Source organism: Salmo trutta, chromosome 24 (assembly GCF_901001165.1).
Source record: "Salmo trutta chromosome 24, fSalTru1.1, whole genome shotgun sequence".
NCBI classification, from domain to species: Eukaryota; Metazoa; Chordata; class Actinopteri; order Salmoniformes; family Salmonidae; genus Salmo; species Salmo trutta.
In genome coordinates this window covers 10,152,891-10,167,696 of record NC_042980.1, presented here as the reverse complement: position 1 = coordinate 10,167,696, position 14,806 = coordinate 10,152,891, and the positions used below count along the sequence as shown (strand labels likewise).

Genomic DNA, 14,806 nt, shown 5'->3' with positions numbered 1-14,806 from the left:
GTCTATCGGTCAATTTTCATGGGCCACTATAACTATTTTGCCAATTGGACTGGTCCCCCCTACCACACGGAACCCCGCTAATCTACAGACGGAAACGCACGAGGTGGCTAAAAACAGACCTCCCTCCATCTTCTACCAGCTTGCTACCTATGGCTCGGCTAGCTGTCTAATTCTCACTGGACCCTTTGATCACTCGGCTAAGCATGCCTCTACTTAATGTCAATATGCCTTGTCCATTGCTGTTCTGGTAAGTGTTTATTGGCTTATATCATTGTAGAGCCTCTAGCCCTGCTCATTATACCTTATCCAACCTCTCAGTTCCTCCACCCACACATGCTATGACATCTTCTGGTTTCAATGATGTTTCTAGAGACAATATCTCTCTCATCATCACTCAATGCCTAGGTTTACCTCCACTGTATTCACATCCTACCATACCTTTGTCTGTACATTATACCTTGAAGCTATTTTATCGCCCCCAGAAACCTGCTCCTTTTACTCTCTATTCCGGACGTCACAGACAACCAATCCTCATAGCTTTTAGCCGTACCCTTATCCTCCTCCTCTGTTCCTCTGGTGATGTAGAGGTGAATCCAGGCCCTGCAGTGCCTAGCTCCACTCCTATTCCCCAGGCACTCTCTTTTGATTACTTCTGTAACCGTAATAGCCTTGGTTTCATGCATGTTAACATTAGAACATTAGAATCTCACACAAATTATTAATGAACCCACCAGGTACCACCCCAAAGCCGTAAACACGTGCACCCTCATAGATATCATCCTAACCAACTTGCCCTCTAAATACACCTCTGCTGTTTTCAGCCAAGATCTCAGCTATCACTGCCTCGTTGCCTGCAACCGGATAGGGTCAGTGGTCAAACGACCTCCACTCATCACTGTCAAACGCTCCCTGAAACATTTCAGCGAGCAAGCCTTTCTAATCGACCTGGCCCGGGTATCCTGGAAGGATACTGACCTTATCCCGTCAGTAGAGGATGCCTGGTTATTAAAAAAAAATGCCTTCCTCTCCATCTTAATAACCATGCCCCATTCAAGAAATGTAGAACCAGGAACAGATATAGCCCTTGGTTCTCTCCAGACCTGACTGCCCTTAACCAACACAAAAACATCCTGTGGCGTTCTGCATTAGCATCAACAGCCCCCGTGATATGCAACTTTTCAGGGAAGTTATAAACCAATATACACAGGCAGTTAGAAAAGCCAAGGCTAGTTTTTCAAGCAGAAATTTGCTTCCTGCAACACAAACTCAAAAAAGTTCTGGGACACTGTAAAGTCCATGGAGAATAAGAACACCTCCTCCCAGCTGCCCACTGCACTGAGGATAGGAAACTATCACCACCGATAAACCCACTATAATTGAGAATTTCAATAAGCATTTTTCTACGGCTGGCCATGCTTTCCACCTGGCTAACCCTACCGCAGTCAACAGCACTGCACCCCCCACAGCTACTCGCCCAAGCCTTCCCCATTTCTCCTTCTCCCAAATCCATTCAGCTGATGTTCTGAAAGAGCTGCAAAATCTGGACCCCTACAAATCAGCCGGGCTAGACAATCTGGACCCTTTCTTTCTAAAATTATCTGCCGAAATTGTTGCAACCCCTATTACTAGCCTGTTCAACCTCTCGTGTCGTCTGAGATTCCCAAAGATTGGAAAGCAGCTGCAGTCATCCCCCTCTTCAATGGAGGGGACACTCTTGACCCAAACTGCTACAGACCTATATCTATCCTACTCTGCCTTTCTAAGCTCGTCGAAAGCCAAGTCAACAAACAGATTACCGACCATTTCGAATCCCACCGCACCTTTTCCGCTATGCAATCTGGTTTCAGAGCTGGTCATGGGTGCACCTCAGCCATGCTCAAGGTCCTAAACGATATCGTAACCGCCATCGATAAGAAACAATACTGTGCTGCCGTATTCATTGACCTGTCAATCACCACATCCTCATCGGCAGACTCAATAGCCTTGGTTTCTCAAATGATTGCTTCGCCTGGTTCACCAACTACTTCTCTGATAGGGTTCAGTGTGTCAAATCGGAGGGCCTGTTGTCCGGGCCTCTGGTAGTCTCTATGGGGGTGCCACAGGGTTAAATTCTTGGGCCAACTCTTTTCTCTGTATACATCAATGATGTCGCTCTTGCTGCTGGTGAGTCTCTGATCCACCTCTACGCAGACGACACCATTCTGTATACTTCTGGCCCTTCATTGGACCCAGTGTTAACAACCCTCCAGACGAGCTTCAATGCCATACAACTCTCCTTCCGTGGCCTCCAACTGCTCTTAAATACAAGTAAAACTAAATGCATGCTCTTCAACCGATCGCTGCCTGCACCTGCCCGCCTGTCCAGCATCAATACTCTGGACAGTTTTGACTTAGAATATGTGGACAACTACAAACACCTAGGTGTCTGGTTAGACTGTAAACTCTCCTTCCAGACTCACATCAAACATCTCCAATCCAAAGTTAAATCTAGAATTGGCTTCCTATTTCACAACAAAGCATCCTTCACTCATGCTGCCAAACATACCCTCGTAAAACTGACCATCCTACCGATCCTCGACTTCGGCGATGTCATTTACAAAATAGCCTCCAATACCCTACTCAACAAACTGGATGCAGTCTATCACAGTGCCATCCGCTTTGTCACCAAAGCCCCATATACTACCCACCACTGCGACCTGTACGCTCTCGTTGGCTGGCCCTCGCTTCATACTCGTCGCCAAACCCACTGGCTCCAGGTCATCTACAAGACCCTGCTAGGTAAAGTCCCCCCTTATCTCCGCTCACTGGTCACCATAGCAGCACCCACCTGTAGCACGCGCTCCAGCAGGTATATCTCTCTGGTCACCCCCAAAGCCAATTCCTCCTTTGGCCGTCTCTCCTTCCAGTTCTCTGCTGCCAATAACTGGAACGAACTACAAAAATCTCTGAAACTGGAAACATTTATCTCCCTCACTAGCTTTAAGCACCAGCTGTCAGAGCAGGTCACAGATCACTGCACCTGTACATAGCCCATCTATAATTTAGCCCAAACAACTACCTCTTCCCCTACTGTATTTAATTATTGATTTATTTTGCTCCTTTGCACCCCATTATTTCTATTTCTACTTTCTTCTACTACAAATCTACCATTCCAGTGTTTTACTTGCTATATTGTACTTACTTTGCCACCATGGCCTTTTTGCCTTTACCTCCCTTATCTCACCTCATTTGCTCACATTGTATATAGACTTATTTTTCTACTGTATTATTGACTATGTTTGTTTTACTCCATGTGTAACTGTGTTGTTGTATGTTGTCGAACTGCTTTGCTTTATCTTGGCCAGGTCGCAATTGTAAATGAGAACTTGTTCTCAACTTGCCTACCTGGTTAAATACATGTGAAAGAAAAAAATAAATTGTAGTCCAGGTTAGCTGACTCCTGACCCCAATTAGCTTTTGGCGAAGTCACTAGTCTAGGGGTTCACATACTTTTTCCAACCTACACTGTGAATGTTTCAATTATGTATTCAATATAGACAAGAAAAATACAGTGTTATTAGTTTAAGCACACTGTTTATCTATTGTTGTGACTTAGATGAAGATCAGATCAAATTTGATGACCAATTTACGCAGAAATCCAGGTAATTCCAAAGGGTTCACATACTTTTTCTTGCCACTGTATGTCTGTTATTTTCATGGAAATAACTTTAAAGAAGAGCTACTGGCACTGATTCCCCTCGAAGGACACACCACCAGGGACATCCTATTCACAAAGCTGGAATAATTGTTTACGCAGCATGGCCTGTCATTTCGAAAAAGTCAACTTTGTGTTCACTGATGGGGCTCCTGCTGTGGTGGTCAGACACAGAGGCCTGGTCAGCAGGTTGAAGGAAATCGGCCCAAAAATGAATGGCTTGCATTGTCTCATCCATCAGTGTGCTGTGTGCCAGACTAAACACTGAGCTAAAAGATGTGATGGATAAATTCATACGCATAATCAACTTTATCAGGGGGACATCAAGCACCTAACATTGATTCTGTCACAAGCTTGTGGAAAAGACAGAGGCCACCCATGATGATCAAATCAAACTTTATTTGCCACATGTGCCTAATACAACAAGTGGAGACTTTACCGTGCAATGCTTTACATACAAGCCCTTTACCAACAGTGCAGTTCAAGAAGAAGAAAATATTTACCAAGTAGGCTAAAATAAAAAGTAACAATAAGAATAACAAGGTTATATACAGGGGGCACCGGTACCGAGTCAGTGTGCAGGGGTACAGGCTAGTTGAGGTAATCTGTACATGTAGGTGGGGGCGAAGTTACTATGCATCTCCTGCTTCACAACGACGTGTGCTGGCTGAGTAAAGGAAAATCTCTAGAAAGATTCTATGAGCTGCATGACCAGGTTGTGGGTTTTCTCAGAAAAAGCTAAATGAGGGAAGTGACCACCTTCGTATTCTGGAAATGAAAGGAATTCCTCTCTAATGTTGCTTTTTTTTGGCTGACATATTCTGTCACTTAAACGGGTTAAATCTGCAATTACAAGGAAGAGGGACAACAATCGTGGACATGGTGGAAAAACTTGAGGCCTTTACTAGGAAGCTTGAGTTCATCTGGAAGGCTACTGCATTTCATCACACTGAAGAAACGACAGGCAGAGGGACCAGGCCACAGCATTTTCAGAGGTGTTGGAAGATTTCATCAAGCACCTGAGGGACAATTTCTCCACCAGATTAATTACAACAGATTAATTTACAAGAGCATGCCCAAGGATATCATTGCGTTTGTATGCGATCCTTTCACAGTCCGCCCTGGTGGAGAATTCTCCTCCCTTGCTAAGAAAACGATACCCTCGCTGGATGAGGCCGCAAATCAAACTGAGCTGATTGAATTCCAGACGTCGAGACAAATCGGATGCGCTCAGGAGTGCGGAGTCCTTGTGTGTTTTGGGTAGCATGCTCAGAGGAAAACACTAAGTAACCTAGTACTTAATAAATAGTCATATAGGCTACTAACATTATTGTGATTATTGTTAGTGCTTATCCATGGCTATTTTAGGTCTCATGCTGACAGTATTTTCTGTTCGTTTTGTAACAGGAGCAGGTTATGCCGAGACTCCCGATACAGACATTCAGACACAGACGTTGCCTTTTTTTCTTTAAATGATTGTTTTATGTAGAACGCTACCTTTTTGGCCAGTTGCAATTTTAAGTAGGCCTAATAAATAAAATAAACAGTCCTACAGTCCTGTGAAAGATGCTTTTAAAAGTCACATAACTGGCTGAGGTAGGCTAAGTTATTTTATATAGACCTTGGCTCAGAAGAAATACTCCAATTAAGCCCTCTTGTTTTTTATTTATTTAACTAGGCAAGTCAGCTTGTTGTTTGTGAAGTCAAATTAAAATGAAGATTATTGTTGAAATGAATTACTCGACTGGTGTAGGTTTTCTCCATCTGTTGCTGTGCAACACTTGCATAACAAGTTAGCTATATTTTCAGCACCAGGCGGTGTTCACCTATTGATTGCGCTGCGGTTGCAGCTTTACATTTCAGAACAACAAAATGGTCTGCTGCCAGCTTTATTAGTTGACTGTCTCCTGCATTTGGCCTCCTCATTAATTAAGTTAAAATGTAACTTTTGCATTATTTAGGTAGTGTCACTTCTTTCTTGGGACATTGCATTTGAGACTTTTTGCATCTCTGGTCCAAGATTATAATTTTTTTTTTTTATGAATTTTTTTTTTATTCATAATTCATTTGGGGGGCTTTGGCGGGCCAAATAATATTTGGGGAACCCTGCTTTAGGAGCTCAACGCTACAGGCTTTGTACTCAAAGCTGATGTTTAACATCCCACTTTAGAAATGGAATATCCAACTGGGTCTCATTTTACTGTAAATGTCTCTAGGTAATTAATACTCAAATATAAAACGCAACATGCAACAATTTCAAAGATTTTGCTGTTACAGTTCATATAAGGAAATCAGTCAATTGAAATAAATAAATATGGCCCTAATCTATGGATTTCACATGACTAGGCAGGGGTGCAGCCATGGGTGAGCCTGGGAGGTCATAGGCCCACCCATTGGGGAGCCAGGCCCAGCCAATCAGAAAGTGTTTTTCCCCACAAAAGGGCTTAATTACAGACAGAAATACTCATCATCCAGTCCTCCCCCTTTGATGATCCCGCAGGTGAAGAAGCCAGATGTGGAGGTCCTGGGCTGGAGTGGTTACAAGTGGTCTATGGGTGAGGCCGGTTGGACGTATTGCCAAATTCTCTAAAACGATAAAATTCTCTGGAAACAGCTCCGGCGAACATTCCTTTTAATACTTTTCTTTTGTACCTTTTACACCGTTTTCGTTATATCCAAATTGGTAGTTAGTCTTCTCCCATCGCTGCAACTCCCATACGGACTCGGGAGAGGCGAAGTTCGAGAGCCATGCGTTCTCCGTAAAACCGTATAGCTGGCGACCAAAGTCAGTGTGCATGCGCCCGGCCCGCCACAAGGAGTCGCTAGAGCACGATGGGACAAGGACATCCTGGCTGGCCATAACCCTCCCCTAACCCGGATGACGCTGGGCCAATTGTGCGCCACCTCATGGGTCTCCCAGTCGTGGCCGGCTGCGACACAGCCTGGGATCGAACACTGGTCTGTAGTGACGCCTCTAGCACCTCGATGCAGTGCCTTAGACCGCTGCGCCACTTGGGAGGCCCTTCCGTTGGACATTCCTGCAGTCAGCATGCCAATTGCACGCTCCCTCAAAACTTGAGACACCTGTGGCATTGTGTTGCATGACAAAAGTGCACATTTTAGAGTGACCTTTTATTGTCCCCAGCACAAGGTGCACCTGTGTAATGATCAGCTTGTTGATATGCCACACCTGTCAGGTAGATGGATTATCTTGACAAAGGACAAAATGCTCACCAACATGGATGTAAACAAATTTGTACAGAACATTTTAGAGAAATAAGCTTTTTGTGCATATGGAACATTTGTGATCTTTTATTTCAGCTCATGAAACGTGGGACCAGCACTTTGCTTTTATATTTTTGTTCAGTGTAGTTACATAGGCAGGCACAACGTAATTATGCTTTTATCAACGATGACTTCAAACAATTAAATCAAATGACAATTTTTACAATCGGGTTTTCATACACATCTTTATCAACATATGTCTTATAGAAGAGATTTTTTTTACAGCTATTAGTTGAGAAATTGTATCCAATGAATTGGACACTGAAGAGCGCACGATGAATTGAGAACTTCTGGCCTTTGCCATACAGTAATGCAATGAAAAATGCAATGCCGAGTGATCACTCCAGCTACATGACAAAGCTAAAAGGCATTAAGAATGACACCTGGCTGGTGCCTTTTGAAGGGCAAATCCTAAACCATAAAAGCTTATCTCTGAAGCCAAGATAATTACTGAGCCTGTGTTCTCCAGGAGAGTGTTTATGCTGGTTCATTGTTTACTTAGCAAACTTTGTGGTGGGTCTTTTAGCTACTGACCTAATTTCTCTCTGGGAGCCTGCAAGAGCTCTTAACTGTGTGCTGAGGGTTTGAGTGCTGCAAATGGGATTTCATATAATCAATGATTTGAGCTGGGTAGAGAAACGCAAAAGGCCAGATTCATTCGAAGACACACGGCAGAAAAATTACTAAGCACTGCAAAATCCCCCCTTTCATAAAAATCCAAATTAGTTAGAAATTAGTCTGTACATTTTAACATGGTGTTTTCCCAGTCCAGGCTTCCAGCAATGTGTATTTGATTGAATCCCTAGGAAATGTATTGGAGAGACAGACTGACTGAAAGACAGTCATAAACAGGACAGTATGACACTCAACAAGGGCCATAACAACCACCTGACAGTACTCTCCCAAGTTATATGACACTTCAAACAGGACAGAAGCTCTTCCTTACCCAGATACCCACCGAAACAAACATTTTGTTTCCTGGCACCACCAACTATACCGAGAAATATTGGTTTTTGCAAATAATACTGTACATCAGCACAGCGGAGATACTGTACACGTTGTCTGACTCAATGTCTATATAACTGGTCTGGTATCCATCCAACTTTAGCCTTTTAGCCTGATGCTAGCCTTTGAGAAGTCATACTTGAAGAGTCCATTCAATTTGTTTAAAAATGCATTGCAAAATGGGCACAGCACTGGGGTGTAGTCTTGCCAATGTCCTGCTGTTGTGATAGGCCACAGTGACTGGCGCACCATGTCTGATGGCTGTGACCGACTACTCTAGAGTAGCTTCCTTTCTTTGTCTCCTCTCCAACTGTATGACCACTGATGGGTGAAAGTGGTGGCTTATTTCAACGATAAAGCTCTCAGTGAGAACATGGATTCTGATGAGTGGCCATGAAGGAAAGGATACAAGGGAAGGAAACAAAATTTAGGCAACTAGGACGCTTCCTATGAGAAGGCCTCATGAGCGGGAAGTGGTGTCCCTTGACCCCTTGTTCTAGTCTATGGAGGTGTCCTTACAGCTTGAGGTCACGGTCCCCCAGGGACGAGAAGCAGTCCTCCACACTCTGTTCTGAGACCTCCTTCAGTGTGGATGGACTCCACTTGGGGCTGTGGTCCTTGTCAACCAGCACTAGGCACACAAAACAAAAAAAAACTAATTGCATACTGACAGAAACATCCTAATAACACAGAAATCCAAAAGGGACGTGGAGCAGTTTTTGCCAATTAGTACTCAATATCATTGTACAGAAATAAGAGTTCAATCTGTAAAATCTCAAAAGGGATTTATTAATGTGTTTTGCAAGAGTCAAACACCTTACCTGCCCTCACACCCTCGTAGAAGTCACTGCCCTTCTGCAAAACAACAAGAATCAAAAATCCTGACACACATATATGCTTTAAACTAATAATACCAGGAGACGGGTACATAGCTGTTGAGGGTCTATCCTATCCAAAACCCAGTAAATGAGTTGCATTACCTTCAGATGGAAAAACTTTTAAACTAAGATAAAGTAAATCAAATGTGACGGGGAAGAGGAGGTAGTATTAAAGGCCTGGGGCCTTTCGGCACGTACCACCATGCAGGCCTGACTGAGTCTGTACTCCATCACCAGAACCTCCTGCAAACTCATGGCGCCTCCGGCCTGAAGCTGCTTGAAGGTTATCTTCAGCGATGTGGGAGACATCTTGGCGAGGGTCTGTGAAATTCACAAATACAAAAAAAACCTGCTTAGCTGTAGCCCAGGTGGTTATTAGCCAGCAGAACCTAATGTTCAATACACTAGCAATTCTTTCATGTGATATTGTGAGTAGCCTATATCATTGTAGTCACCCACAATTACTGCCATTGCATTGATTAGTGTAACTCTCGTACCATAATTGGCAGTGATGAAATAAGGGCAGAATTTCCCTCCAAAGCCTGCATAGATACTTTAACTATTTTTCTCTTATTAGTGCCCTTGAGCCAATAGAGAAACGTTTGTGCTTATGGACAGGACTATACCAATTGCTGCACTTTCCACTCAGCAGTTACAACATCCAGCTTCATAAGGAGAGTTGCTTCATTATCATCTCTCTTTCAAGAAGAGCGGGCCCATTTCCTGTTTTACATAACCAGTGTCTTCCACCCAGCTCATACATCAGCTGGATTCAGGCATGTTTACGATCAAGCACATCCTCTCTCATTAACGACACCATCTGTGATAAAACGTGTGTAGACACCGCACATTATGAGGCGATCGTATCAGTTTTCTCCACACTGAATCGGCACTTATGATCACGCGGCAACAGGGATGGCAACACCGTACAATGTCATTTCAGGCAACGTGGAAATGCGTCGCAATCCTTGTGCACATCTCTCTCGCATGGCATCCAGGTTTACAGAGCATTAGCTTCCAATCAAACAAGGACAGCTTGGCTTTTGCCACTATTAAAGAGGTATTTATCATTCAGGATAAGGTTGTGCCATGGTAAGTGTTTGCCCAACAGGGGACTTTGGACAGTTGGGAGAGATTGGGCATTTCTGACCCGATGGGACAGTTCGGTCAAGTGATCATCCTTAATAAGGGTGTTTTTTAGAGTCTTTCATTGAGCCACTGTGGTAAGCTTAACCATATTAAGGGCTTACAGAGTGGCAATTACTACTGTTAGCAGAGCCCTGAATGCTGGACTAACGGCCTGGGTTATGTTCTCATACTCTAAGACTGGCTGGCTAGCTGGGTTTCATTCACATTGAGAAGGAGAAGATAAGAGGAAGTCATTTAGGAAAGGGAGATCCCTAGTCAGTTGTACAACTCTCTGAATCAAGGCAGTTAACTCCTCTGAATCAGAGAGGTGTGGGGGGCTGCCTTAATCGTCATCCACGTCTTCGGCGCACGGGGAACAGTGGGTTAACTGCCTTGCTCAGGTGCACAACGACAGACGTTTACCTTGTCAGCTTGGGGACTCGATCCAGCAACCTTTCGGTTACTGGCCCAACGCTCTAATTTAGAGCATAGTCCAAAGACATTTCTACATAGCGACAGATTTAGTTCCTCTATAGCCCCTCTCTCTGCTAGCCAAAGCTCCCACCTTACCTCCAGTTAGCGTATGTGTGGGAGATGGGGGATGGAGGTCGCGGTGAGGCTAACTAGCTTGAGACTGGACCCACCTCAGCTTGTTTCTGGGCGAATGGAGAGCCGTCTGTCTTTAGGTTGTGTACAATCCCCTCCACGCTGTTGGACTGGAATAGCCTAAGGGCCGCAGGAGTACAGGGATGAGACATGGTCAGTTGAAGTACATGTGGCTGAATGCACACCCAGATAGACACACACACAATGCAGCACTCACTTGGTGTTTGTGAGGGGCTGCACATGGAATTTACAGCCCTACCCCTCTATTTATAGCTCCCAAATGCTCCTTTCCCTAACTTCACTCACTCCACCATCTGAACTCATCACCTAGTGCAGTGTTTCCCGACTCCAGTCCTTGAGTACCCCCAACAGCATATAAGATGGCGCTGCAGTGGATAGCAGCAGTCTTACGGGCTCCTGACAAATTCTGCTATTTTGTGTGTTCTTTTACACTGATCAAACCTTTTTTGTACATAATGTCTCCGCCATCATTTCCTATGACCGAAAACAGATTATCAACACTGGGGCCCTTTGGGGGGGCGGGTGTAGTCCCCTCCTGTACTCCCTGTTCACCCATGACTGTATGGCCTCGCACGACTTCAACACCCTCATCAAGTTTGCTGACAACACGACTGTGGTAGGACTGACGACGATGAGGCAGCCTATAAGGAGGTCAGAGACCTTGCAGTGCGGTGCCAGGACAACAACCTCTACCTCAACATCAGCAAGACAAAAGGAGCTGATAGTGGACTACAGGAAATGGAGGGATGAGCACGCCCCCATACACATCGATGGTGCTGTAGTGCAGCGAGTCGAAAGCTTCAAGTTCCTTGGTGTCCGCATCACTAAGGAACTAACATGGACTAACACACAGCCATACAGGTTGTGAAGAGGGAATGACAGCGCCTCTTTCCCCTCAGGAGGCTGAACAGATTTGGCATGGGCCCTCAGATCCTCAAAATGTTTGATTTATTATTTAAAAAAAAAAAATTACCTTTATTTTACTAGGCAAGTCAGTTAAGAACAAATTCTTATTTACAATGACGGCCTACACCGGCCAAACCCAGACGACGCTGGGCCAATTGTGCACCGCCCTATGGGACTCCCAATCACGGCCGGTTGTGATACAGCCTGGATTCGAACCAGGGTGTCTGTAGTGACGCCTCAAGCACTGAGATGCAGTGCCTTAGACCGCTGCGCCACTCGGGAGCCCAAGTCGAGTTCTACAGCTGCACCATTGAGAGCATCTTGACTGGCTGCATCCAGGATCTCTATACCAGGTGGTGTCAGAAGAAGTCCCCCAAAATTGTCAAAGACTCCAGCAACCCAAGCCAGACTGTACTCTATGCTACCACACGGCAAGTAGTACCAGTGCACCTGGAACCAACCGGACCCTGGCCTGAACAGCTTCTACCCACAAGCCATAAGACTGCTAAACAAGACTGCTAAATAGCTAATCAAATGGCTACATGGATTACCTGCATTGACCCATTTCTGCTCTAACACTTGCACTGACTCTATGCACACATACTGGACTGTACCCAAACACACACACACACACACACACACACACACACACACACACACACACACACACACACACACACACACACACACACACACACACACACACACACACACACACACACACACACACACACACACACACACACACACACACACACACACACACATTCACACTAACCACCTACGCTGCTGCTACTGTCTATTATCCATCCTGTTGCCTAGTCACTTTACCCCTACCTACACTATATATACAAAAGTATATGGACACCCCTTGAAATTAGTGGATTCAGCCATTTCAGCAACACCCATTGCTGACAGGTGTATAAAATCAAGCACACAGCCATGCAATCTCCATCGACAAACATTGGCAGTGGAACGGCTTTACTGAAGAGCTCAGCGACTTTCAACGTGGCATCCTATGTTTCGCTCTCGGAGCGTTCAGAGCGCACACTGGACGCCCTGGCCGATGAGTAGGGTTGATCCGAACGGTCTGACCTCACAATGGCAGTCAAGCACCCAAGCTAACTGGCTAACATTGGCTAGCTTGCTAGCTACTTTTAGACACAATGAGAGAACACCCCACTCTGACCATTTTACTCGCCCTAGCAGAGCTGGTTAGGCTGTTTTCATGTTATCTAGAGCGTTGGTGACTAACTGTGCTGCTGGCAACAATTTAATTACACTTTTTTGACAACGTTTACTGACACCGGTTATATTCAACAGGTGTTGAGCGTTTGTAAATTCATCAGTTATTCTGCGGTCTGGTCCACTCAGACGAGAGTGCTCTGAAATCTGAGTAGATTGCCAGACTGAAATTACGAACGCACCCAAAATGGTTACTTGCATAGTGGAGTCTTTTGTTAAGACATGTAGCTAGCTAGGTAAATAATGAATCATAATCCCAACTCATTACATTACTACCCTGCATGAATCTGCAGGCAGCTAACCAACCAGGTTTGATGTTAGCTAGCTAACATTAGGCTATAGCTAGCCAAGTAAATGGCTCTAAAATACATATAAATAGATCATACACGTAACGTTAGCTAGCGAGCCAGCCAGCTAAAGTTAGCTAGCTAGCTAACAGTACACTTTACCTTGAAATGAAACCACTTTCTGTCAAAATTAGAAATGTGTAATATCTGAAAATGTACCCGTATACATCATTCATGGATGGACGCGTCTCCTGTCGGATGCCATGTTTGCCCTTAGTTTGAAGATGTAATCCGGAGTTTGCGCCATCTACTTAGCTATCATACTCGAATTCCACTGATTTCAAAATTCGGTCCTCCAGAAAGCGGAGAGAAATACTTTCTGTAGTTTTACTACAGAATTAAAAAAATATGTAAAACCGCATTAGACAGGATTACCTAGACATACTGACCAGCTCAAATAGACAGAAGCGTGCTATATGGCAGACCAATCCAAACTCATCTCTCGGCATGTCCAGCCCACTCATTATCTCAGCTAATCATGGCTAGTTGGAAGGTTGCGATCTTTTTCTGTGGCTAAACCAACTAAGCTGGTAATTTAACAATTTTATTCGTATTTACAGATGGCATACAAGTTTGTTATTAAGGCACATGAAAGTTCACATGTTCGAGAAGGCATTTCTGCAAAAAAACGCATTTTGATAAAAATGAAGAAGTTCACGTTCAAACGGCTCTCCTGTGAAGTAGTGACCCACGACATACGCCTAGTTTCCTGAAACGGGTCACAAATGGTTTATCGAGATCGGTGTGGAAGAACTTGACTGGACGGCAGAGCCCTGACCTCAACCCTATCAAACACCTTTGGGATGAATTGTAACGCTAACCGCAAGCCAAGCCTAAAATCGACCATCATCAGTGCCCAACATCATCACTAATAATCGTGGTTGAATGGAAGCAAGTCCCCGCAGCAATGTTCCAGCATCTAGTTTAATGCCAATGATTTTGGAATGAGACGTTCGATGAGCAGGTGTCCACAATTACCTCATATCCCTGCACATAGACTCAGTACTGGTACTACTTGTATATAGCCACGTTATTTTACTTGTTTTTGTTATTCACTGTGTATTTATTCATTTTTACATTTACATTTTAGTCATTTAGCAGACGTTCTTATCCAGAGCGACTTACAGTAGTGAATGCATACATTTCATGCATTTGTTTTTTGTACTGGCCCCCCGTGGGAATCGAACCCACAACCCTGGCGTTGCACACACCATGCTGGCATTGCAAACACCATGCTCTACCAACTGAGCCACAGGGAAGACATTCCTCGTGTCACTACTTATATTTTATTTTTTATCTTCAACTCTGCATTTTTGGAAAAGGACCTGTATGCAATAATTTCACTGTTAGTCTACGCCTGTTGTTTACGAAGCATGTGACAAATAAAATTTGATAGATTTTTGTGGTTGCCCCTGACAAACTCACCTGATTAGTTGACAAGTTTGTAATAATACTTGGAAGATAAATACACAACGAGAGGACTAGGATTAACGATTAATGGGATACTTGTTATTTGACCATTGGCCAAGTTGTCCTGCAAGGACTTCTGATTTGTTAAACCCAGGCTAGGGTGGGTGGGGGTATAAGTGGCATCCTGTCCTTTGTTCTGTGGAGAAAAAAAGTGAAGGACAGGGAAGACTGAGCGTCTACTTTTCAGCACAGCACCTATGATTTGTCTTGCTGAAATAAAT

At 44.3% G+C, this 14,806-nt stretch overlaps 1 protein-coding gene across 1 annotated transcript in view; it reads right to left on the bottom strand.

Annotated features, from left to right (window-relative positions):
• Window positions 1-6,990: 6,990 nt before the first annotated feature.
• Window positions 6,991-14,806, bottom strand: part of hibch (3-hydroxyisobutyryl-CoA hydrolase) — a 50,446-nt gene continuing 42,630 nt past the window's right edge. The window contains exons 11-14 of the mRNA XM_029710897.1: window positions 10,635-10,716; window positions 9,061-9,183; window positions 8,806-8,839; window positions 6,991-8,615 (exon numbers count right to left, since the gene is read on the bottom strand). Coding sequence (XP_029566757.1) covers window positions 8,500-8,615; window positions 8,806-8,839; window positions 9,061-9,183; window positions 10,635-10,716 — 355 coding nt within the window. The 3' untranslated portion in view covers window positions 6,991-8,499. The remainder of the gene's footprint in view (window positions 8,616-8,805; window positions 8,840-9,060; window positions 9,184-10,634; window positions 10,717-14,806) is intronic.